The sequence below is a fragment of the Magnolia sinica genome, chromosome 16 (genome assembly GCF_029962835.1).
Source record: "Magnolia sinica isolate HGM2019 chromosome 16, MsV1, whole genome shotgun sequence".
NCBI classification, from domain to species: Eukaryota; Viridiplantae; Streptophyta; class Magnoliopsida; order Magnoliales; family Magnoliaceae; genus Magnolia; species Magnolia sinica.
The window spans coordinates 13,570,250-13,597,490 of NC_080588.1; the positions used below are offsets into that span (position 1 = coordinate 13,570,250).

Below are 27,241 nucleotides of genomic sequence, written 5' to 3' on the forward strand. Positions count from 1 at the left end.
GGAGGGGTCCCTTTCTGTGGCGTGAAGTTCCTGCAAAAGTAACAGATCGGCTACTCCCCCTGCCAGCCCGGTGGCTGGTGGTCGGTGCTATGTGGGCCCCACCATAATGTATGTGTTCCATCCATTCCGTTCATCCATTTTTGCATATCATTTTAGAGCTTGACACCAAGAATTAGAAGTATATAAATCTCAGGTGGACCACACCGCATGAAAACAGTAGTGATTGGATATCCACCATTAAAATCCCCCCAAGGCCCAATGTACTGTTTATTTGACATCTAATATGTTGGTTAGGTCATACAGACCCAGATGAAGGTTCTAATATGTTGGTTAGGTCATACAGACCCAGATGAAGGTAAACAAAAAAGATCAGCTTGATCCAAAACTTTTATGGCCCCCAAAAAGTTTTCAATGGTCTACGTTCATTCAACACTGTTTCCTGTAATGTGATCCACTTGAGATTGGGATATATCTCATTTTTTTGTATCATACCATAAAATGATATGTAAAAATATATGGACAGAATGGATGAAACACATACATCATGGTGGGGTCCACAGAGCACCGACCATCAGCCATTGGCTGGGGGCAGGGGAGTAGCCAATCCGTTTCCCCTGCAAAATCCAACGTCCCTAATCCGCGTCCCACGTCAGTGAATGTGACGCCAGGAGTAACCTACCGAGGCACGCGAGAGCTTTCCACGGTGGGAAAGAAAAAAAGCTATAAACGAAATACGTCCTAGGTATACGAGGGCGTGACTACTTGCTGACGTGGATGGAGAGCTTCACATGATGTGAAGTAGATCCACCTATCAATCAGGTGGGCCACCCTGTTTATGAACTGGGGCAACAAATATGATTTTGATTCAAACTCAGGTGGACCACACTATAAGGATCAGTTGATACGGCAACTCCAACCATTAAAATCTTTCAAATTTTCCATTGTCACATCGTTATGTTTACATGCCATCCAATCCATTCATATAACTCAACACAACAAGATGAATGGATTTTGAAAAGAAACGATAAATTTTAAAACTCAAGTATGCCACATCACGTGAATTTAGAGTTTTAGGCATATATGTTTAAAATATTCCTATGGAATGGCCCATTTAATTCTTGAATTTGACTGATTTTTACTATATATAGTGAACATACGGTGGTGAACATTATAGACGGAGAAGATCTACTACAATATCTCTTCCATGTGCTTCTCTATTAGTTGCAGGCACGCCCTCTGCGATTACGCATAGTCAGGCTACGTCAGTCCTTTTTACTGCGGCTAGAAGCAACCGTAGCGGATTGGTTGGTGACCTGAACGCCACCGCACGCGGATTGCATACCAACATTGCAATCACCGCGTTGGTTCTCTGTGGGCCCAATCACAATGAATATATTTTATCCATACCGTTCATCAAATTTGGAAAACTATTTTAGGCATGAAACTAAAAAAGAGGCAGATTAAAATCTAATGTGGACCACACCATTGGAAAACAGTGGTGGTTGAACGCCTACCATTAGAAACTTCCGAAAGCCGGCTGTAATGTTTATTTGCTATTTTACTAAGTCACACAAGACTGCTTGATGCAAGACTTTGTGGCCCTAATAAGTTTTTAACGGTGGGCGTTCAATCACCACCTTTTCATATGACGTGGTCCACTGAGATTTATATCTGACTCAATTTAAGGTAAAAGCTTAAAAAATGAACGGTCAAAATCATTTTATAACATGGATAAAACACATAGATCATGGTTAGGATCAAATAACATCATCAATGGAATAAAAAACATAAATCATGGGTGGGCCCATATATCATGGGAGTGTGATTATGCAATCGTAGTCGATCACCACACACGTGGGATGTGCATTAGGTTGTGTTTCCCGCAACACTGATTGAGTACTGTTGAGTCTACCGTATCAATGGAATAAAAAACATAAATCATGGGTGGGCCCATATATCATGGGAGTGTGATTATGCAATCGGGGTCGAACACCACACAAGTGGGACGTGCATTAGGTTGTGTTTCCCGCAACACTGATTGAGTACTGTTGAGTCTACCGTAGCTTTTTATATGTTAAATGGACGACACCACGCGAAACAGTGAGGATAATAACAACCATGGTATATATTTTTTTAAGGCCCTCTGTAATGCTTACTTGTCATCTAACTTATTGGTAATAAAGTTACAGAAACTTAGAAGAAGAAAATATACAAATATCAACTTAATCAAAAGCTTTTGCTGGCCTAAAAGTTTTAATAGCCGGCATTTAATCATCAACATTCCTTAGTGTGGTCTACTTAAGCTTTAATATGTTTTATTTATTCATCTTTTAAAATGAGCGGGCAAAATAGATAATATAAAACACAGGCATCACAGATGGCCCAGTTACATGGGCTTGGTGCTGTGGGTCCACTATGATGTATCTTTTACACTCGTGCTGTTCATCGGTGTTTTTTTTTTTTTTTTTGGCAGCCGATTTTAAAGTATGAATCCAAAACTGAAGCAATGCAAAGCGTAAATACACCACTTAACTAAAAATAGTGGAAATAATGACACCATAGTTGTAACATTATCAGGCCTCATGTTCTTGCCATAAGTTCACGTAGACTTAAAAGGATGAAGTGAGAATATGGATATCAGCTTTGGAAGGCCGTTTAATCATGATGTGGTCCACTTGAGATTGGATGTGCAAAAATGAAAAGGCAAAATGGTTTGACGGCATGAATATAAAACACATACATCGCGGTGAGCAACATCAAACGGGCCCATCGAGATTTTTGAGCTCCGACGATATATGGACTTGATCTCTCACACGTGAACCATGTTTCCACGTAGGAACGTAATCATTTCTCCATTTCGTCATTCCGCGAATCGTCGATTCGGTTTCCAATTTTCAACGGAGATTCAGATCCAATAGTACGAAATCTAGGGTCAATAGAGAGAAAGGAGAGAGGCAGATGCAAGCAACCGAACTTCTTACATCAGGTTCGCTTCTCAAAGCCTCAACCCTAGGACGGAAAAACCTCATCTGATTCGAATAGTCTTGCCTCAGATGAATGTTCGGATCTCCAAATCTCTTTCATCAGCCAAAGCTCTCTCGATCTTACTTCTAAAAATGATTCGGATTTCCATCTGATGCAAGATTCTTTCCATTCTCATTCCTTCATAAAAATCTGGTAGATTTGAAGTTTTTAATATTGAATCTGAATGACTGAAGCTTTCTTATGTCTTTTTTCTTTTTTTGTTTGAATTTTCTCAAGTTACGATTCATAGAGCTTTGTAATTATTATTATTATTATTTTGTGTGTGTTATCATTAGCTTATCTGATTGTGGATTTGGTGTTTTGATTTTGTGTCTTATCATTAGCTTATCTGATTGTGGATTTGGTGTTTTGATTTTTGGATTTGAAAGGACATATTGATTGATTTGCATCTTAAAATTTTACAAGCATCCAAATGATCCCTAAGAACGAATCACAGCCATAGTCAGTTTTGAATCCTCTGCTGTATTTTATTTCCCCCTTCCAAATCCCATCCATAACATAAATCTTACCCCTAAAACCTCAGCGACCGCCTATTTAGATCTCTCTAAACCTGAAGTCAGACAATTGTAAACTCTGGTCTGTTTTAACTCTATAAAGTCCCAACTGCAGTCTATACACAGTCCAGTTTCACCTTTCAATTATAGGGACTTTATCTAATTGGTGCCATATCCTTCCACAAGCTGAGTTCGCTTGCAATATTGCTGTTAATCGGATGGCAACGACTTTCGTTTTGAGATTGCTTGTAGGGTTAAATCTGGACAGGCCATTCCCCTGACTATTGCAACGAGTACAAATGGGGATGCTGGATGTTTCTACCAACACATCAATGAGAATCATAAAATGTGAGGTGAAAAATAGTGATGAAAATTACCAAGGACAAGAAGTTGTATGGCGGTGATCACCCAATTCAAGGAAGCAGACATATTAATGCAAACCCTGAAAGGGAAGCAAATGGATCAAAGAAAAGAAGAAAGAGATTGTGGGAAAGAACCCAACAATCTTCTAGCCGAATGCTAGAGACCGCGAATAAAACAATGCAAGACCGTGAGTAAGGTCAACAATCTAGTAGTCTCCAACTAGAGATCACTTCCCCCCCTTAACAACTAACATAGAAAAAACAAGAGAATTTTCATAAAAAGAGAATATCATTCAACTAACTTATCCGATAGGCCTAAGCCTTAATTATAATGAGTGCTTACAATTTACAATAAAATCAATGGAATTCAAAAATAGAATTCCTAGCTAGCCAAGATCTGAAAAATAGAAAATTACCTAAATATGGAAGCACTTCAATTAAGAAAGTACTTAAATAAGAAAGCACTTGAATAAGAAAAATCGAAGATTACTTCTTGCCTAATATAAAGATGTGAAAGAATGAGGAAATTTCCTAATGTCGAGATTTGAAAGAAAAGGAGAGTAGAGATACTTCCTAATGTACATAGTTGAAAGAAAAGGTAGGAATAGGCTAAAATGGAGAAGTGGGCCTTTTCTTCTGCACACATGCGAAGCATGCATGTGTGGGATGTGGGGCGATTGCATCAATTCGCCCTGGCTTGGAAAAACTCGGCTTCGTCGATTTAATGGCTATGTACCCCTTATAAAGCTTTGGGTTGGTGCACTGAAAATCATCTGCTTAAATCCACGTGTTGTCGGATCTCGGTTGGCTCTTCCACATGACAAGAAACTTTTGATACCCTCCTACGTGTGTCGAAATTATCTGATCATCCAACACATCTTCAATGATTTCTTCGAGTTGACATGAGACCTCGGATATTTGGATAGCTTGTTCTTTCGTGCTCTTGTTTTCATGATGTACAAGATAAACCATAAGGTCTTCCACATTAAAAATGGAGCTGATCTTCATTCTAGTTTGAAGCTTGATTGGGTATGCATTATCACCTAGCTTCCTCAAAATACGATAAAGACCTGCCTTTTTGGAGTGGAGCTTTGTATAAGAGCCTGTTGGAAACCTCTCAGGCTTGAGCCACGCCATGACTCTATCTCCTTGAAATTGTGCAAAACGTCGTTGAACATCTACACGTCCCTTGTAATTTTTATTACTAAGGGTGATCTTTTGCTTGACTTAGTCATATATCTCCTTAACATGCTGTGCAAAAGCTTCAACATCTTGACTCGACTGAGCCGCCATAGGAAGTGGGATTAAATCGATAAGTTGTCGAGGTCACATACCTGTTTTAATTTCGAAAGGAGAGTCCTGTAGTATGGTTCACAGAACTGTCAAGCTTGTGGTAACATGAAGTCCCATGAGTTGATATGTGATATGATCACAAACTAGACATTGAAGTAGATTCCCAAGACCGTGGTTGACGGCTTCAGTCTGCCCTTCTATTCATGAATGATAAGCACTTGAGAACTTTAATTTAGTTCCCATCTTAGACCACAAGGCGCACCTTAAGTAGCTCACAAACTTAACACCACGATCATATACAATCATGTAGAGAACACCATGCAAACGAACCACCTCTTTGAATAAAACATTGGCTATGTGCATAGTGTCTGATGTCTTCTTACAAGGAATAAAATGAGCTATCTTCAAGAACCTGACAACAACAACATAAAAAAAGTCAATAGCCACTTTTGAGTTTTAGGCAATCCGAGGATGAAATCCATAGAGATGTCTTACCACGGAGCACTTGGCACAGACAGTGAGGGTATAAAGATCAATATTTTGCTTGTTACCTTTACTCAGTTGGCACACTTAACATTGATGAACAATGATTTAGACATCTTTCATCAAACCCGATTAGTAGAAACGATCCTCGACCGAAGCTATTGTTTTTTCGATCCTAAAGTGGTTATCGAGGCCACTTTAATGAAGCTCTCTCATATAACAAGCCCTTGCAAGGAATTTTAGGAAGACACAACCTCGTATCATAAAATAAGTACCCATCGTGTAAGCTAAGTTGTGGGTACTCAGTGCCTGCGCCGACAATGAGTGTTGAAAATACCTTCCCAAAATCATCATCTACGGTACAGTTCATTTTAAGTTCTTCGAACCTAACAATAGAAGCTGATAAGTTAGACTATAGATGTGATTTTTGGCCAAAGGTGTTGACTACCTTAATTTTTTTTAAAAAATATGCCGGGGAGATGTTTTAGGTCGAATGCAAACTCTTGAATATAAACACTTTATTTAGTGTGTCTTGCACTCAACTTCTTGATCAATCGGCTTATGTATCCATTTGGTTGTATCAATTCCATCTGGCTTTGAAAAGAACAAGTTCTTGAGTTTAAATTGGTGGTCTTATTTTCTTGCGGAGATCCTTGTTTGTAGAGCGTCTTCTTTGGCTTCTTTGACAGTTAATGGTGGAGACCTACACACTATAGCTTATGCATAATACGGCTTTGAAATATGCGCCATCTTTTCGTTCGCATCTTGGTGATCCATGTTCAAGACATCAATTGTAGCCCCTTCGTCATGGTGAACTCTCGATTTGTGGGCCTTGATTGACATTGAGATGGCACTATGATGATTGTGAAAGTATCCATCTCTTTGACCATCGGATCATCTATATCCGTTAAACCTTCAGTCTCTTCAATTGGATCATCCATCAACTGGTCTTTTGATTTGACCGGCGATTGATCCATCCCCATCAATAGATCCATCAACCAATCCAAAGGAGGATTCCTCTTGGGTCGCCACACTATCTGCAACCACGTCATTCCTTGGAACGCTAGATAAATAGATTGAAGCCCATAAAGCTTTTCCTGTTCAATCAAGGGCTCAAAGCAAGCTCTCACCTTCTCCTTGAGTCCCTTGAATTCGTTTGCAACATCTTCATTGAATGCTTTAATCTCCTTGACTTCCTGTAAATTCTCTTCCCATGTCTCTTGAACATTCTTTGCCATCATTGATATTTCCGTGCATTGGAATGCTTTCGAGTAGCCAACATGTGGTTGTCATTGTTTATGACATTTGGAGGGCCGTCGAAAGGAATCTCAAGAAGACTCATATGAAGATGAGTGAGACTTGGGGCATTAGGATTGATGCTCGTGATAGTCAAAATGAGTCGGATAATTTATGAGGTGCATGAACATCTTCATATCCACGACATCTCCAAACAAGAACATGGGTTGAACTATAGGCTCTGGTTCTAGATATAAGCTTATGGGGTTTGGGATTGTTTTGTGTAAGTAAAAAAGAAAGGGCAAGGAAATTGATGGGTTGGAACATGGTTGGGATTTGGTAGGGTTTGAAAAGAATATGAGCAATTTTTAATTTTTAATTTTTTTTTATATAATATATAGGGAATGATGAAAAAAGGTTTTGACAAGGTTGGGTGTATGATAGGGTATGGGTTTACAAATGGAATTTAGGAAAGGGGTGGCATGATGGTTTGGGTGAATATGGGGACAAAATTGTGGGAAAGAAGACAGGGAAGAGAAAAGAAAAGTGAAAAAAAACAAGAGAAAATGCCAAGAGCAGAACTTGCTCTGATACTAATTAATGCAAATCCCGAAAGGAGAAGCAAATGGATTAAAGAAAAGAAGAAAGGTTGTGGGAAAGAACCCAACAATCCTCTAGCCAAATGCTAGAGGTCACGAAGAAAACAATGCAAGACTATCGTAAAGAAACTACCTAAACTATTGTAGAGAAAACAAGAGAATTTTCATTAAAAAAAGAATAATATTAAACTATTTTATTTGGTAGGCCTAAGCCTTATTTATAATGAGTCCTTACAATTTGCAATAAAATATATGAAATCTAAAAACAGAATTCCTAGCTAGTCTAGATCTGAAAAATAGGAAACTACCTAAATAAGGAAGCACTTTAATTAAGAAAACACTTAAATAAGAAAGTACTTAAATAAGAAAAAAATAATATTACTTCTTACCTAATGTAAAGATATGAAAGAAAATGGAAATTTCATAATGTGGAGATTTGAAAGAAAAGAAAGTAGAGATATTTTCTAATGTAGAGATTTGAAAGAAAAGGAAAGTAGGAATGAGATAAAATAGGAAAGTGGGCGTTTTCTTCTACATGTGTAGAGCATGCACATCTGAGATGTGGCGCGATTACATTAAATATGTTACAAATTAAGTAGAGCAGTTTCCTTTATGATCATAATAACTACATTTTCGCAATGTTGGTTCCCTCTATATCCGTAAAAGGATTGAAGATAACTCTTATATTTATTAAACTTTTACCAAAATTTATGATGGTCCTACTATCATTAATGTGGCACACCATGATGATGAAAGCATAGAGGAACAATTGATGTTGTTATCAAAGGAACCATAAGAAGTCGGTGCACTAATTAAAGATGTACACAATGGTTAGATCGTTTTATTTCTGGTTAGCTCAGAAGGGTGCGATTTGAGGGAGTTGTGCACACTTCTACCGTCTAGAGATACTGGGCACCTCTGAAGGTGGTAGCCTTTGCCTGGCTGGTTGGAAGAAATAGAATGCTGACGATAGACAATCTCTGGAAATGCAATATGATTCTTCTGAACGTTTGCATCTTGTGTCCCGAGGCAGAGGAGAATGTTGATAATACGTTTCTGTACTGCGCCCTTGCTAGGATCATATGGTTCAGAGTCTTTAATGAAGGCAAGCTTTCATGGGTCATGCTGGGCTCGATTGAATCCTTTTTCAATGCGTGGTATGGTGACTCTGGGGGAAATTAGGAAAGTGAAGATGGAGATTGGCTCTTCTGGCGGCTTTGTGGTCCATTTGGCTAGACAGGAGATCGGTCATTCAACAATCTTCATGAGGAAACCCTAGGAGTCTTTAGGAGAGTTGATTGGTATATTAAAGAATGGTCCTTTCATGATTTTGGGTAGGCTAGGTTCCTAGTTGGGTTTGGAGGGTGTTTTGCAGTTTTTGATAGTCCTGTTAGCCTTGGTTGGTTGGGGCCCTTAGCCCTCCATCCTTTGTTTAGTTTTGCGGTTTGGGTGGGGTTTTGTTTAGCTCGGGTGTCCTCCTTAAATTTGTTTAGTTTTGCGGTTTCTTATAATTCTTTGACTGTTCAGCTCAGGTGTCGGGTTTGTATAGTTTCCATTTTTCTCTTTTTTCTTTTGTATGGTTTCTGCATTTTGCTGGCTTGCTGGCCCTAATAATATTCTATTCATCTTTCAAAAACAAAAACAAAAAAGGTTTCTATCCACAATGTGGTCCATTTGGCTAGAAAGGAGATCAATCTTTTAATAATCTTCACAAGGAAACCCTGGGAGTCTTTAGGAGAGATGACTAGTCTGTTAAAGAATAGTCCTTTCATGATTTTGGGTAGGCTAGGTTCCTGGTTGGGTTTGGAGGGTGTTTTGCTGTTTTTGGTAGTCATGTTAGCCTTGGTTGGTTGGGGCCCGTAGTCCTCCATCCTTTATTTAGTTTTGCAGTTTGGGTGGGATTTTGTTTAGCTCGGGTGTCCTCCTTAAATTTATTCTAGTTTTGCAGTTTCTTATGATGCTTTGAGTGTTCAGCTCGGGTATTGGGTTTGTATAGTTTCTATGTTTCACTTTTTTCTTTTGTATAGTTTCTGCATTTTGCTAGGCTGCTGGCCCTAATAATATTCTCTTCATCTTTCAAAAACAAAATCTAAAAAAGTTTCTACACGCAATGTGGTCCATTTGGCTTGCAAGGAGATCAATCTTTCAACAATCTTCACAAGGAAACCCTGGGAGTCTTTAGGAGAGTTGATTGGTCTATTAAAGAATGGTCCTTTAATGATTTTGGGCAGGCTAGGTTCTCGGTTGGGTTTGGAGGGTGTTTTGCGGTTTTTGGTAGTCCTGTTAGCCTTGGTTGGTTGGGACCCGTAGCCCTCCATCCTTTGTTTAGTTTTGCTGTTTGGGTGGGGTTTTGTTTAGCTCGGGTGTCCTCCTTAAATTTATTTTAGTTTTGCAGTTTCTTATGATGCTTTGAGTGTTCAACTCAGGTGTCGGGTTTGTATAGTTTCTATGTTTCTCTTTTTTCTTTTGTATAGTTTCTGCATTTTGCTGGGCTGCTGGGCCTAATAATATTCTCTTCCATCTTTCAAAAACAAAAACAAAAAAGTTTCTATGCGCAATGTGGCAAGTACTGGAAGTTCCTTATGACGTGGAAAGGATGACTAAGATCAGATAGCGTGTGGATTACAATGGTGCATTTTCACCACATGAGCTTTCGTGAGTACAATTCAGAAAAGAAAAACCATTAATTCAATGGAATTAAATTCTTTAAAGCTGGGGGGGGGGGGCAGTACTCTAGGAGATATAGAGGTGTACACCACAGATTGGTTGATCCATGATGAGTCTCTTAGAAGCAATATGATTGGAGCTGCTAGTCTGCTAGGCCCACAAATCCAATTGGGTTGGCCTTGTAAAGGTCCAGTTGACTAGTAAGGCCCACTGGTCCAATCAGACCTCTCACATCAATTATGGGGCCCACCAATCCTTCTGGTTACACTGTTGAGCCTTAAAAAAAAATCCTTTTTATTCACTTAGTTTCCTTTTTTTGTTTAGACATGAGCAAGCAATATTTGAAAATTTAATTAATTTTGAAATGGTGTGTACAAAGTTCTAATTGAGGCTGGGCCATGTGTGATTATGGACATGATTATACCATTTGAATGAAGTCTTGTCGATTTTTTTTTTTTCCATTTTATTTGGTGTCCAGATATTTTTGGGCTACAAATATGGAATGCATGTTCTAGAGTTGCTTTCATCAATATTTGGCTTGAATTTTCGTTTATATTGTATCAGTTGTTCAAAAGACTATGTACCTACTTTAAACTTTCTTTTTGAAGGGTTAAAAGAGATAATATGTCAGAAATAATTAGAAGATGAAGAATTACAACAAGTGGAAAGATTCATAGATCATTAGTCATTTTAAGAAAACCTTTCAACTGTAGCGAGTCATCCTTGGAGTTCCCTTCCCTCTAAATTTGAGAGATGGGATAGTTTCCACACAGATCCCTAATCTTCTTTGCCTCGCCTGTCCATTTCCAAGGATACCTCCTTGAAGAATTCACCCAGTTCAGCATGCTTTTGGTGTCTGCTTCGGTAACCACCATGCTCGAACAGATATGGACAACTTCTTGGCACCTGTCTAGAGAGCCCTTTACTTTATCGGGGTCTATTTGCTGAACTGTCCCCAAGAACACGCTTCTTGCTGAATGTTATATTAATATAGTAAATTATGAAGACAGTCCTTAATGCTGCTCTATTTTTTTATTTTTTATTTTTGAATGATAATTCATTTATTAAAAGGTTAAAAGTAAAAAAAAAAAATCATTTATTAAAAGGTTAAAAGTAAAAAAAGCTGACATGACAATCACACAAGCTAGCTGAAAACCAGAACAAAGGGAACTCGATGTCAAGAGGTCATTGGTTTGTTAACAATATAAATTCCTTGCCCCTACCCTCATTTATGACAACCCTTTAAAAATGTTTAACCCAGAAACTTAGGACACAACTCTGCCAATTGCTGCAAGGAAAGTGTCTTCTATGGTTCTACCTGAGAGTCTTTGTTACAGAGAGTCCTGTTATGCGTTCTTTCCAAGCTGTCCATATCTTGACTAGTAACTTGAGTCTCTAAAAAGATTTCCTTTTTCGGGTCCCACCCTCCCCCATTCCATGCCTCAAAGAAGGCCCCAGTTGTCCCTGCATCATGCACACCACCCCAAAGAGATTGAAGAACCAACCCCACATATATTTTGCGACATCACAATGCATGAACATATGACTCACTGATTCTGCATTACAAAGACAATGGTGTGCCGATCTTCATAAAAGTAGCCTCAGCTGGCTGGTATGCTCTGTTCCCTCAGTGCTTGTGGTTGCAAGTTCGAATTCTGCCAACTGCAAATTATATTTTCCAAAAAAGTATGCAAATCTTCATCATTAGCATCATATCCCATTCCTCAAATGGTCAATTACAAGCACCTTATCCTTTCCCACAAGCCAATTGAATGCGGTCACTGTAGGGAAACCTTGATAAGACCTCAATGCTGTTGGGGCCACCTTCCTTCCCATACCCAGTGTTTCCATTGTCGACGAAAAATCGATAATATCGCCGATATTATCAGTGTCGTTGGACCGGCGATACCGAAACACCAAAAATTCGTTTCTCTTCCTAATGTCGACGAAATATTGGCGATATTTTCGATTTTATCGGGAAAAAAATAGTTATTAGCGACAACTCTCCCTATTATTTCCAAAAAACAAAATAGATGTAGAAAAAATTAAAATCTCTTACCATTTTTTTCTCAAAATCTGCCCGCGGGAGCGGCTTTCGGATGGATTTGGTGGGCCAATCACAGTCGACAGCGCCGGATTTTTCAGATGTAAGAAATCTCCCTTTTTTTTTTTCTTTGAAAAGAATAGATTTGAAAGAAACCCTGTTTCAGCGAGGTTGAAGGGGATTTGGGTTGGGATTTGAAAAAGAGAAATTTCGGGAAAGATATTATGGATTTCTTTTTTCTTTTTTTTTTTTTTTTCTTTTTTTTTTTTTTTTATTTTTACGCGGAAAAAACGATTGAAGGTTTTTTGGAGAAGATGAAACGAAAGGGAAGCGGACTGGTGTATACACCAGCGTGGGTACGTGTTATGCGATGACGAGCGCTGACGCTCCTCGAGCTCCAAGTTGTATGAACAGTTCAAAGGAGATCAAAGTTAAATGGGCCCCAAAATGATGTATTTATTACATCCATACTGTTCATCCATTTTTCAAAATCATTTCAGAGCCTGAGTCAAAAAATAAATCATAGCCAAAGCTCAAATGGACCTCACCAGAAATAGCAGTGGGTAATGATTTTCACCGTTAAAACATTCGTAGGGCCCACCATAAAGTTTATTTTCAATCCAATCTATTCATAAGGTCAAAAATACCTTGATCAAGAGGAAAAACAAATATAATATTGATCCAAAACTTCTGTGACCCCCAAAAGGGTTTCAATGGTATACGTTCAATCCCCCACTGTTTTTTTGCGGTGTGGTCCACTTGATCTTTATATTTGTCTTATTTTTCGGCTCAAGCCTTACTACGAGCTCAAGCTACTTGGTACACCAGCCAAGACGAAAGCTCTCTTTTGAGAGAGTGAACTCGATGCAATTACGGCTTTACAAACAATGGTGCGGCTCTCATGGCAGGGCCCACATTGATGTATTTATTTTTTATCCACGCCGACCATAGGATTTTCCAGATCATTATAAGACACTAGCCCAAAAATGAAGCAGATCGAAATCTAAGCTGGGCCATATTTTAAGAAAGAGTGGTGGTTGAACCTCCACCATTAAAAACTTCTTTGAGCCTACATTAATGTTTTTATGTTTTTGTAATGTCTATTTGTCATCCAACCCTTTAATAAGGTCACGTAAACCTTTATATGGAAAATAACAAATATCAGGTTGGTCTAAAACTTTTATAACCCATGAGAAGGTTTTAATGGTCAATCACCACTGCTTCTTATGTAAAGGTCCACCAAGGATTTGAATCTGTTTCATTTTTTAGATTATGCCCTAAATTGATTTTTAAAAATAGATGAACAGGATGGATATACAATAAATATATCAACGTGGGCCCCACCATAAGTGTTGTACTGTCTTACTGAAGGCTAAGGTTACACATAATCCACTCTACTCCCTTGCACCACTAAGTGGGTGGGAGTCAGTAGGCTGGGGCTATTATTTATTTATTTATTTATTTATTTATATTATTATTATTATTATTATTTTCAATTCATCCCAGCAGGAATGGGACCATGAACGGTTTGAATGTATATAAACATCATGGTGGACTAGGGAGGTTTATTTGTCATCCAAGTTGAAACCTTCCTAGGAGCTATGGCCCACAGTGGTGTTTATTTGTCATCCAAGTTGTTCATAAGATCACACGGAGATGGATGAAGTTAAAATACAAAAATGACATGGATCCAAAACTTTTGTGGCCCCTAATGATTTTTCAACGGTAGGCATGTTCAATTCACATTGTTTCCTGTGGTGTGGTCTATTTGAGCATTGGATATGCTTCATCTTTGGGATCAAGCCTTAAAATTATCTTGTAAAATGGATGGGTGGGGTGGATAAAATACATAAATCACAATGGGCTCCACACAGTTGACTCAGTACGATAAGCATACTAATTTATACGGTGCGCATGTGTCACTTTGTTTGTATCTTTGGATTGATGGGTCGATGCTCTGTGGGGTCATCATAATGATAAATATTTTATCAATGTTGTCCATTTATTTTGATAGATAATTTTAAGGCATGAGTCCAAAATGAGACAGATTTGCATCTTAGGTGGACCACACTAAGGGAAACAGTGGTGATTAAATGCCCACCATTAAAAATAGTGGAATGGCCCACCACCAGATTTTTGGATCTACCTAACTTTTAGAACATTGTCCTGTTGTGGCCTTTCAAATAAGATGGTAGGAGTGGATTTGTGACGTACATCTCTATCATGCAAAAACGACACTGATTGGATAATCCAATCCATCCTTGATTTGGCATCTTTGATTTCATTCACTTTTACATGTCTTAATTATTGTATGCCAACTACATTTGTAATTTATAAACTCATTTTAGTTGCTATTAAAGTTATTTTTTATGGCATCGCATGCTTTTTGTGTCCCATTAAATGAAAACTTATTATGTAATGCATTTTTTTTGCAATTTTTTTAATTCTTGAATATGTAAATATGTGTATTCATGCATGTCCTGAAGTTTCACTGAAAAATTCCACCATTTTCTCTATGTTTCCCCCTTTTTTCTTGCATTTCTGGTTATCGACGATATTATCGGCGATAACGATATTATATTTTTATCTCTGGCCAGCGAAACTTATAGCGATACCGACAACTCAAACACTGCCCATACCTAACAAAAAAAATGCATAAAACGATGGTCCTTAGAATTCGTGATCTTTTCTCGATTCCACTTCCAACTGTACCACTCCCCAACTATCGGCTGACAAATCACTAGCAGTTCCATAAGACTCAAGAATGCTTGTCTCCTCATAAATCACTCCAACACATCCTCCCAAAACCTTGTCTTGAATCAGTGATCAAACCTCGCCTTTTGTTTTGTTTATTGGAGTTCCCTAGTCGGCCCTGGAAACACCCTTCTTAGCAAGGTGTGCTGAAAAGGTTAGTTTGACCTGTTACGCTCCCCCCATCTCCTCTCTTCTTCTCGGATGCCTCTTTGCAAGTCTCTCTCTCTCATTTCAAAAGCAAACCACAACATTGCTTCTTTATGTCCAAGCAATAGCATTTAGAAGAGAAAGTCCAACTGGTTGGACTATAAGTTACAGTCCAACAGTGGATAACTTCCAACCTTTTATGTGTGTGAGACATCCAATCCATCCAATAGGTTGGCCCCATCACGGTTATCACCTTTTGCAGAACTTAGGCATATCCTCTCATCGAGTGAATCACACTTGTTATTTTTTCTATTTATTAATGACTAGAAATTTTTGTCTATGATGTGGCCCACTTGATGAATAGATATGGATGATTTTTGCACTAGGTGATCCTCATTTAGGGGCCAATTTATTGGTAGGGTTGGATTTCACATGAACTCAACCAGTCGGAAGTTATCTCTTGGGTGGACTTGTGTTTCAATGGGTTTGACTTGAGACCTCTTTTTTAATTATACAGTACTCTGGCAGCATATGAAGCTTGATACATTTGCACTCAGAAATTTGTACACATGGCATGCATTAAATCAAACTAAATCCATTGAACTGTAGAGCTTGCTATTGCTAAGACACACAATCCCAAAGTCAGATTGTTTGAGTGATTTGAGCCATTGATTTGCAGACACTTGTTTGTTGAAGTAGGAACAATGGATATTTTTAATTCATCACTGTCTAGTACTTGTCCACTGATTTGATAGTCGGATAATGAAATAAGCGTAATTTGGGGTCGACTGCATTAGTGGGATGAGTGCCACGGTGCATGAATTTTGGGTCGATTTGGGACATTTGTGTGGTCCCCAAATCAGTAACACTATTCTTCCGAATTTAATTATTATTATTATTTTTTCTTAAAATTTGTTGGGGAGAATGTTGCCAGATGCTTAGGGATGTGCAATGGTGGATGAGTGCCATAGATGCATGAATTTGTGGTCGGTTTGTGGTCATTCGAGTGGTCCCCCAAATCAGCGGCACTATTCATTTGAATTTATATATATATTTTTAAATTACTTGAAGGGAATGATGTCAAATGCTTAGGGATGTGTGTTGGTGGGATGAATGCCATAACTTGCATGACCTTTGGGCCAATATGGGGTTAATCTAAGTTTGTTGGGTTAATAAAATCATTGGACAGGGCGAGATAACATTCTCACTCAAGAGCGGACTACTACAACATGTAGCATTCTTACCAAAGAGTTGACAGTTACACCATTGTAAACTTGTTCAAAACAAAAGAAGAATACATATTTGGAATCTTCTCATTATTCTGGACTTTTTCGACTTTTTATTTACGAATTTTTTCCTTAGAAAAGACTATTACACTGGCTGTTACATATATCGGTAATAGTGGGGACCATCATGCCTACCGTTACCGCTTGGCTTTATGGCATACCTTGCTTCTTGCTGAATGTTACTACAAACAGCACAAATTGCGAACGATGTAGATGAAGGTTATTGTGAAGTATGTAACTAGAGGGATCTATTTGCACATGATTTATCATACATGCATGCATGTCCTATGAATATATGTTGGAAACATGTACATGATCCAGACTCTGTTAGTCAAGCGACTCAGGCCCCACCATGAATGGTTGATGGCCAGGCTAATTGCACAATCCTAATCACTGGGTTTTTGGGAAGAAAATGACGACTACCTGTTCTTCGGCACTATTCCAATAAGTGTAGAATTGCCCAATCATCCTCATTTCGGACCATGGCCCTTTCATGGTGGAGCCCTTTGGAGAAGCGCATTGGACTTTTAAATGCCTGCCAAAGTCCTCATGGGAACTCATGTTTTGAGGGCATGTAATAAGCCATGTGCAATAACCATTCCTCATTGTTTTTATTTATTTATTTAATCCTGATGACTAGCATTCCTCATGTTAAGATCAGTTGAACTATGATTCTGCATGTTAGATGAAGTAATAAAATGGAGTTGAACTCGAGAGCAATTGGAATATGTATCCGATGGAAGAACAAATTCCACCATCATTCAAGAAACCTCTATGTGCTCCAAATCGGGACCCGTGATGTTGTCCAGATCATTATTTGGGGCCGTTGGATGCACCGACCCTCAACCAGGACCCGTGGATGGGCTCATCTTTAATGAGCGAATAAAGTGACCAGGCTTGGGCCCTTCTTTGTTGATTGTTGATCCCATAAAAAACATCCTCATGTTTCGATAAAATGTCATATGTGTGTACTAGGTTCTTTGTAATATTCTGTGAGCTTGGGTTGATATTGGATACTAATGTTCTTGGGATATCTGCACAAAATCTTGAGATGCAGTACTAGTTGGGCTCACATGGACATTCATGCTTGTCCATGTACATGTAATTCAGTTCTGCTAATACACATCCATCATAATAGATATGATCCCCTTGGACAATCTAGTAGTTTATTATGTAATTGTTGTGTGCCTGGATCACGTTAAGAATCAAATACAATGGAGATTATATTCATTTCCTGTAGCTTTATTTTCCTGTCATATGATGATGTTTCATACAGAAAGCTCAGATAGTTTGTGTAATTGCAGGACCTGATCCATTAAAGCAGCAAAAGAAGAGGAAGAAGAGGAAGAAGGCTAGGTTATCAACGAACATTCAGGAGGCTTTGGAGGACAAAGATCTGGGTAATACATCAGAGAGTGCAGAAGTCAATCTACTTGATAAACAGTGTGATGTCACTTTTAGCAGTGATTTGAAAGCATCTGAGGAGGAGAAAGCAGATGCTTTATGTAGAGTTGTAGGGACTCGCTCACTAGTGGAGAAGCATAACTTGCCATCCACAAGCAGTCAAGAGGCGTTGGGGGAGAAAGATCCAAGTATCAGTATATTAGAGGATGGAGAGGTTGATCTGAATAAAAGTAAGAAGAGAAAAAGTAATGTTATTTCTTCAAATAATAATTTGGTTGCATCCAAGGAAGAATTTCTCACCACTGGAATGGTTTGTGAAGTCCATGACATCACCTTGGAAGACATTTCGACCTTAACATCGCAAGTTAATGGGAATTCAGTGACTGCTTTACAAACAGTAGAAACACATGAAGAAATAACCACGACAAATAAAAAGAGAAGGGGTAAGAATAAAAATAGGTGTAATGCCCTTGAAAATAGCGCAACTAAGAAGCCTGTGGAGGAGGATATCCTGTGTACTCAGTATCAAACAAATATCGAGTCCGTTGAAGAAGATAACGAGATGAAAAATAATGTGCCTTCAGAAAGCATGGATACTGACTTGATTGAGATTGATGTGAGATCAACAGAGGTGAAAAACACTAGTAGTTCATTGGAAGGTGTACAAAATGGTCTCATGGCTGAGGCTTCCACTAGTAATTCAAGTAAGACACCTTTATTGAATTGTGCTAAGAGGAGGAATCGAAGGAAGAAGGCAAAGCAGATTTTGTGTGAAGATAAACCACCTAATGATATCTCTGAAGTTGGCCTTCTAGATGATGATAACCTAGTTCAGGAGCATGTGGATGAGACAAGTAAGGTCCAGCTAATAGTTGAGAAATGCGGTGCTTCTCTGGATGAAAACATTGAAGAATCTCTGACTAATAGTGAGGAGGAAGGATTGCCTTCTTCGACAACTGGATGTGTTACAGATGATGTTACTTCGTTGGATCCGTTGGATTTGTCCATTTCACTTGATAGAGCACCTGCTAGTAATGCTAGAAGAAAGCTTCTTATTCTTGATTTGAATGGATTGCTTGCTGATGTTGTTTCTTTCCAATTCAATGATCATAAACCAGATTTCAAAGTTGCCGGCAAATCAGGTGAAAATTAACATTTAAGTTTAATGTTGTACAAAGAAATTGCAGTTAAAACTGTATTACTAAGAATTGTCTAATGCTTCAAAAATGAATTGTTATGTCAAATGCCAGTTTTTAAGAGGCCGTTCTGTGACGAATTCTTGAAGTTCTGCTTTGAGAAATTTGATGTTGGTGTGTGGTCCTCCAGAAGAGAGTATGTATTTCAACTAGGGTTTTGACAAAATCATCTTTTCTCATGTTTTTCCCTTTTTAGATTGGGCTGTACTGCAAGCTTACCGTTTTTATGCAATTACTAATGATCGGCTTCTTACTGCCCCCTTTTAATATGACATGAGGCTTTCTAATGGTGTATGATGTTTATTATTTATCTCCAGAAATAATGTGAAGACTGTGGTTAATTTTCTTATGGGAGATTTGCAACGTAAGCTATTATTCTGCTGGGTAAGCATTTTAAATTCTGGAATATGCTTATGCAATGTTTCGTTTTTTCAGTAAAATTAAAGATACCCATTAAAATTTTTATTTCTTCGTTTCTTGTTTTTTTTTTTTTTCTGGAATGAGTATGTTTCTTGTATTTTACTACATTGCAATGACTAATTCACTGAAAAAGGGACATGCAAAAAAAACAAAGATATTTAAGGGAATGGACAATGGGGAATCCTCTTAACAACTTTAACCAAGACATTAGCATTCCTCAGGACAAGAATAAAATAAATCGCATATGACCTCAGAAAATCTTTAATCTTATAAAGAATGAAGACCCTTTTATGAATCTCAAAGTGATGTTTTCAGTGTCGACAATATTGGCTGATATGTCCCACGATATATCTTGTACCCACTTGCACGATATGAAATGCACAGGTAGTGCCGATATACCCCCCTTATTTGATCCGGTGAGCATTTTCGATTTTTGATCTATTTGTTTTATTGTAAATCAAGTTAAATAGGTGTCAAATGCTTAAATCCATGATTCTTTTTTTCTTTTTTCTTTTTTTTTTTTGCATGAAAAATCACGGATTTGGAGCTTCAATCTCGAGATTTGGGGGAGATGGGCTAAGTTGCGAAAATTGGAAAAAAATAAAAAATTCCCAATTTCTTGTAAATCGGTTGCAATTTCTGTCCAAACAAAAAATTAAACATGTATGTAACTTGATCTAGTGAATCTTGGTAATTTGGGAATTTTTTGGAAAAATATTATTTTTTAATTAAAATTAATTAAAAATGTTATTATTATTTTTTAAAAAAGTTCTACTTGGATCAGCGGTCAATTAGCCCCCATTTCAGAGTATTTAGGAGTGCTTGATGATATCATCATCATGTTCTTCTTCCTTCTTACGCATGATGTACCTATTGGAGAAACGATAGGAGTGGAATCGAGGAATTAGAAGAAAGGCTCCACTGGACAAGATGCTGGATGACACAAGAGTGAGGGACTACTGGATGAACGATTTCCGATCTAGAAGCCAACAAAGCAGCGGGCATCGAGGTTTAAGGCCAAGGCATTGCTCACTAGCCAACAATACACACTTATGGGAGTGAGGAAGATCGAGACAACGAAGGGTGGAGATCAAGGAGAAGATTTTTTTTCCTCAATCTAGGGAGGCCTAAAGATGAACAAGTGCTTGTATCAATGAAGAGGCGTGTATAGAGGTTTGGGAAGGCTGCCGTTCAGGGTAACGCTTTAGGTAGGAAAGCCTTTGCAGAACTCCCAACTCTATTCATAGGGAACATGCATGGCATTTGGAAGGGTTTCTGGAATTGTGGTATTGTTTCAGAAGTGGTTGTTCCGAGGAGGCACGATTTTGATGAGCCCAATGGTTGTGTGTTCGTTCGTGTGTCATGTCTAGACGAGGCGAAACATAGCATTGCAACGTACGATGGGAATGAATGTCGAAGAAGGAAGTCATGTGTTCAAATGGCCAAATTCGGTTCAGAGGTGGCAAACAGTGAAACTCTTTTGGGTAGATTTTTTTTTTTTTTTTTGGTTATTCTGGGAGTCTAGATCTTCAAAGGGAGGGAGGCTGTCAATCGTCCATGGAGGTGGTTGTAGAGGGTAGTAGGTTTGTTTTTTTTTTTTTTTTTTTTTTTTTTTTTGGGGGTAGTTATTGTATGTGTGGGCCCCATTGTTAGTGGGATCAATGGAAGGAGTCAGACCAGAGGAAGCAATGGAGTGGGGGACTTTTGGATGGAGGATGAAACAGGGAGAGCAGCAGTGGACGAGAGGCAAGAGTTGCACAAGGAAGAGCCTCTGCATGCTCATACTAAAGGCAGGGTACTTCAGAGTAGCCGGGAACGTGATGGGCTGGTGATATGGAATAACGGGATCCAGCTACTTCGGAGTAGCTAGGAATGTGATGGGCCGACGATCTGGAGGGTGCATTACATTATCCCATGTGATAACTGTTATGTATCCATATCCCAAGTGTGCGTTACATTATGCGTTAACGATATGGAAAACATTGTCTCAAAGGAATCTTTTGGTGCTTAAAGTAATTTCTGGCCTAAGGGTAAACTTTGAGAAAACTGCCATGAGAGGCATGGCAATCTGTGAGGATGTTCGAGCTTTGGCAGATTGGATGGGGTGCAACAGAGTGTCGCTTCTAATGAAATATCTGGGGTTACTGTTGGGAGGCAAATCGTCAGCTCCTGCCTTTTGGTCATTATTAAGAGGATGGAGAAGAGGTTGGCTAGATAGAAAAATCCTGTCTTTGGGAGGAAGATTTACGCTTATCAAAGGTTTTGTCTGATTTTCCAGTATGTGTAATGTCCCTTTTCAAGGTTCTGGAAAGAATCTGGGATGGGAGGGGTGAAGGGCATAAATTTCAGCTCATGAAATGGAAAGATGTGCAAAGACAAAAGAGGGAAGTGGGTCTTGGGATGTGAGAGAAAAATTGGGTTTACTTGAAAAAAGGTGGAGGTATGGAGAAAAACTGGACACTCCATGTATAAATGTTATCCATATCAAACACAATGACTCCGATTATCCCTTTTAGGATTTCGGGCTTTTCTACATGGAAAGTCATTAGAACCTTTTCAGGAACTACAATAAAGGGAATCACACACTCATTAAGGTAAGGCTTGTAGGATGTCGCAACATTGAGATTTTGACTGTATGCTTGGCCAGCAGAGATTTCCTTGGTGGATTCTTACCGTTCCCTCTTTCTGTTTGTTTTTAATAAAGAAGCTAAAGGGTTGCAGAATGTTATGAGCATGGGAATTCAATGGTCTATTATGTGATTCTTCGATTGGGACCTAAATGAGGAAGATATAGAATCTTTCTACAGTCTCATGGGGAAATCACATAAGGAGAATATAAACCTGGATGCAGAAGATACAAGTTTGGGAAAGGGGCGAAAAATGGAAGGTTCTCTGGTTCCTTTTGGTTCTTTTGATGGAGAGAGGTGGGGGGCTTCTCCTCACTAAGCAAGGTCTGAAAATTCTCAATTCTTGTGGTCCAAGGTTGCTTTGACAAATAAGATCCTTATGAAGAACAAGAATTTTGCTATCCCACATATGTGCATCACGCACCTTGAAGTGGAAGAGTTGATTAATCATCTCTTGCTTCATTCTGGAGCTGCAAGGCTGCAAGGGCAGTTTGGAACCACGTCTTCAAATTATTTGGGATACTTTTGGGCCTTCAATGGATCTATGCAAGATTTGTGGGGGTTGGGAGAGAGCTCCCTTATCTCCTCATGAGGAGGCCTTTTGGAATACGATGTTTGATTATAATATCCAATTTATGATTTTGGAGTGGCATATCCAATCTAGCTTTCAAAGGTTTTCTCTTTCTACAGCCTCTGAGGATATAATCCTTGATAGAGTGGAATGGCAGAATAGGATTCATGTAGCTGACCCCAGTTAGTTGGTACAAGTCTTAGATCATGATGATGAATTGATGATCCTCTACACAGTTCTATGGGGGATTTGGAAAGAGAGGAGCATCAAAATATTCAGAAGATGAGGGTGTCCCAATGGAGATGCTTCAAAGGAATGTCCAATTTATGATTTTGGATTTGGCCATATCCAATCCAGCTTTTGAAGGGTTTCTGTTCCGTTTACAATCTTTGATTGGGATTCCAATATGCAAGGCGGGTCATAGTGTTTTCTTTTTCCTGTTTTGGTTTTATGTTGTGGGTGATCACTCATCGTTCCCTTCTGCATTTTCTCTTTTATTTGTGGCCATATCTGTTTCTCTTTTTGCAATAAAATTTTAGTTGCCACTTAAAAAAAGAGAAGGCCCTTTCCCAAGGCGCTGAGTGTTTGCTAGAAGCCCGGGCAAAGCACTTTGACAATCCCCTTAAAATCAAAGGACTGGAGGAGGACAAATATAATTGAATATCAAATTTAGTGCCCAAGATGTCAGCATGCTTTGAGTCAGCCATTCCAGTGTGACCAGAAATAACAGGATGAATGGAACCCTTAGTATCACGTAGAATGCTAACAATCCCTTTATTTCCAGGATTTCCCAACACTTCCATCCACATTCATCTTCTGGCTGTTTGAGTTGGATACTCTTTGGTACTTAGATAAGGTGATGTTAAGGGATCTACGTACCCATTGGATTTTGGGACTTGAAACCCAAATGTACTAGGATATTGATTTAGAATTTTGTAGCGAACCATGCCAGTTAGGTTTTGAGCCTGTGATATTGTTTCACAAATCGCAACTATTTTCATGTTATTATATTTGAGAGCAACGACTATTCCTTGCTGTACTCATATCCTGAGGATTTTGATTGTGGATCTATGGAACCTGATTCTTGCCATACTCGATACCCAAACCCTTAAAATGGGTTCCAATGTTACTAGTATTTGGATGGTATCATTACCAAGTCATGCATGATGTGTGGAAATGCAAGTTGTAGCACATTTGTACTGGGACTGTCTATCTTGCAGAATATACAGTGGATTGTTTATGTTTCAATACCAAACCTATCAGATGATCTGTGCCATCCATTATGTGGCTTTAAACCTATAGTGGACAACAAAAAATGGTAAATGTTCAACATGAACACAAGTACAGAAAAGTGAAAGCAGATCTTTGTCATATTTGATCTGTGGCCCTGTGGGCCATTCATGGTAGATACTACACCAAGGATGATCCTGATTCACACATTACTCTCCATGTGCATGGTGCAGAGGGATCTCTACCATATTGCAGTTCTACTGGCTCTACCTTCTGTTATTGCCCTTCAAAAGGAACAAGGAATTGCATGCATACTGTCAAGTCTTCGAAAGGACCCTGTTTCAAGTCTTCCACTTGTCCTCATAATGCGATCACGAACAACATTCATTTCCCTTTTGTTGTAGTTCTAAACTAAACCTAGCCACCGCTAAATATGCAAATAGTTAAAACAAAACAAGGGTTTCTATATAGAAAGCATTGACTAAAACTGTTAATATAGTAACAAGCAAAACTACTGGCTGCTTTGAAAATAAAAAATCACGGCATTTATGGGAAAATGTTGCATGCGTTTATGTATCGCACCTTGCATATAATTGGCGCAAATCCTAAACACATTTGAAACTGGGATTTTTAATATCCCATTCTGAACCCATCATATTTAGACTGTGAAAGGAGCATGTACACCGATGTCAATGGCCATTGTGCACAAGTCCTGGGTTTTCTTATTTACATCATGATTTCCAAAATTTTCAGGGCCAATCTAAATGCACAGTGACAGGGTTCAATACTGTGGAGAATAGGCATAAGCCATTGTTTTTGAAGGAACTAAAGAAACTATGGGATAAAGATGAGCCATCTCTTCCATGGGAGAAGGGGGAGTACACCCCATCAAACACATTGTTGTTGGATGATTCCCCTCACAAGGCTCTTCGCAACCCTGTAAGCATATCTCCTCTTTGGTGTTTGGGTTGCATGTGTTTGTTGTGTGGCTTGTTTTACCACTTCTAACACCTGCAGTAATTCTCATTCTTTAGTATTTGCCTTTTTCAGCCATACACTGCGATCTTCCCAAGTCCCTACTATTATAAGAATAAAAATGACAACTCTTTAGGTGAGAATTCCTGCCCGTAGTCTGCATATTTTTTGTTCAAAATAATTATAAGGTCTTGATGTATCGGGACATAAATAGTGACCTGATGAGCTAATTAGTAAGTGGGGCCTATGGACTGGTGGCTTGGACTGTTGATCTGATGGGTCCCATAATGATTGGGATGCGTGTAAAGATCTCTGAGAGTGGAAGATCCTAACCCATTGATCAGTGGCCTAAAGTTGAGGGTTAATCAAAGTATACAACCACCGTTTGGAAAGAGTGCATAGAATGGTTGGTAGAATCTTCCAATTGGAAGACTTTTTGTGCATCCCCCATTCATGGTACTGCTTCACTAGATCAATGGACTGGCTCCTTGAACTATGGATGCCCACTGGTATGAACTGGGCTGCCATGACACATTGTGTCCTGATGCATCACAATCCCACAATTCGCCTCTTGGTCATTCCATGAAGTTCAAAGCATGCATTTTTCACACGTGAAGCTTTCAAGCAGGTCCCGAAGGAGATCTTCGAGTTTATCTGGAAGGGATACTCAGAGCCGATAATGTTCCACATTATGTGAAACAACACCCATTTGGCCAACGTGCGATTACGGATTCAAATCCATCTTGGCCGTTTTACCTTCAGGTTATTGGTGTTGAGCATTCTCCGCCACCAACTTGATGACAATGATGATATCAGGGTATCTCAGACTTCCGCTGTAATGATATGCACTTGCTGTTCCAATCTGTAGATGACTTATCAAATCAATCGTGGTTCTAGAAGTATTGCCTGGCAGCCATTTGTGGGAGAGCATGAATCATTTGAAATGTTTGTGCTGGATTTCTCGTATTTTTTAAGGAGATCTGGGAGCATTTGGTTTCTGTAAGTCAAAATCAAAGTGCATTTGGATGCACCACATAATTGTGTTTCAGTTGTTAGTTCATAAAGTGGAATAATCAAATTGTTACTTTCTTGCTTAGCATTCATATTGAGGCCCTGGACTCCAAAATTATGATTAGGTTACTTCAAGTTGGACCTGAAAGAAACATAGCTGCAGTTTGAGGGCCACTTCTCATTATAAATATTCTTTCTTCCTTAGCATTCATTCATATTGAGGTTTTGGGCTTCAGAATTGTGATTCGGTTACTTTCAAGTTGGACCTCAAAAGAAACATAGCCACAGTTTGAGGGCCACTACTCACTATAAATCCTGGTAAGCATCCTTTTCGTAATTCCCTCTTGATCGAGTCAAATGTATGCAATTGTGTTCACATGTACATCCAAACACAACCTAAAGTTTGTCTTTGGATGCTCATTTTGAGTGAACTGGAATTATTTTATTCGTGGAAATGGCCAAATCGTTTTAAGCACAAGCTAAAGATTGTGAAATCACATTTAGGGCTGTTCGCCATCCCACCTCCATTATGGTCATCATTATTTGTAAGTTGATCCACCTCCATTTGGTTATTTTTCAATGGTCAATCGAATTATTGCGTTTTATTTGATGGAGAATCCAAATGCATCCTAAAATGTTTCTGTAAGGTGCCATTTGATTTTCCTTTCTTTTTTTTATGTTAATGTTTATGGGAAATGCAGGGCCGCAGTAGAGTTTGGTTCTCTCCTCAAAGAGCATCACAAAATTGCGTATGGAGATGGGCTCCTGAATCCAACCACTTGTCATTTGGCGTTTTCACTAAAACTTAGGTATTTTTATTACTCCCCGTTGTGTTTTTCTTCCTTGATAAAATAATAGTTTTTTGGATCGTATTCTTGAAATAATTTTGTTGTTGTAGAGTATGCATTTGAGCACTGAGTTAGGTTCAGGATGTGCTCCTATTGAGCGCTTACGAATTACAATAGATAAATCCATTTCATGCTTTTTTCTTCCCATGTTTGGTTACATGACAATAAGGTTGTTAAGGTTAGTTTGGCGCTTCTCCAATTTGGTGATTGATGTAGAAAATGGTCTCCTACACAGAAATTATATGATCCTTGACTCAAGGATGTGCATGACACAGGTTATCAGACTGTGCCACTGTAGCCCATGGTTCATTGATCTAGACCATTACATGGGCCCTGACATGGATGGACCATGCCCCAAATATCCTACCTTTTTCTTTTTGGTATTGAACAATCTGTTCCTGAAAGAAGGGTACATGAAGAAAAAGAGAGGGAATTCCCTATAAAGACAACTCCTGGTTGACAACATCTTTAGCCAATACCTCCCTAATGTTGTTTTATTCTCTGCACATGTGGACAAACAGAATATTTATCCTGGAAGCCAGGGCATTG

The 27,241-nt window shown here is 38.8% G+C and overlaps 1 protein-coding gene across 3 annotated transcripts; it reads left to right on the plus strand.

Annotated features, from left to right (window-relative positions):
• Positions 1 to 2,814: 2,814 nt before the first annotated feature.
• On the plus strand, positions 2,815 to 26,837 carry LOC131229404 (uncharacterized). 3 transcript variants are annotated; one of them, XR_009163309.1, is made up of 8 exons: positions 2,825 to 2,986; positions 17,715 to 18,956; positions 19,065 to 19,146; positions 19,328 to 19,394; positions 24,612 to 24,797; positions 24,909 to 24,969; positions 25,462 to 25,832; positions 26,546 to 26,837. XR_009163309.1 is itself a non-coding variant. In XM_058225351.1 (7 exons), the coding sequence occupies exons 1-7, from the start codon at positions 2,959 to 2,961 to the stop codon at positions 25,629 to 25,631; spliced, it is 1,836 nt and encodes a 611-aa protein (XP_058081334.1). In that variant the 5' UTR covers positions 2,825 to 2,958; the 3' UTR covers positions 25,632 to 25,936. The 3 variants fall into 3 exon arrangements, 2 of the variants coding, with proteins under 2 accessions (XP_058081335.1, XP_058081334.1); XM_058225351.1 differs by lacking the exon at positions 26,546 to 26,837 and having other exon boundaries at positions 25,462 to 25,936; XM_058225352.1 differs by lacking the exons at positions 24,612 to 24,797; positions 24,909 to 24,969; positions 25,462 to 25,832 and having other exon boundaries at positions 2,815 to 2,986; positions 26,546 to 26,653; positions 26,743 to 26,837.
• Positions 26,838 to 27,241: the final 404 nt, after the last annotated feature.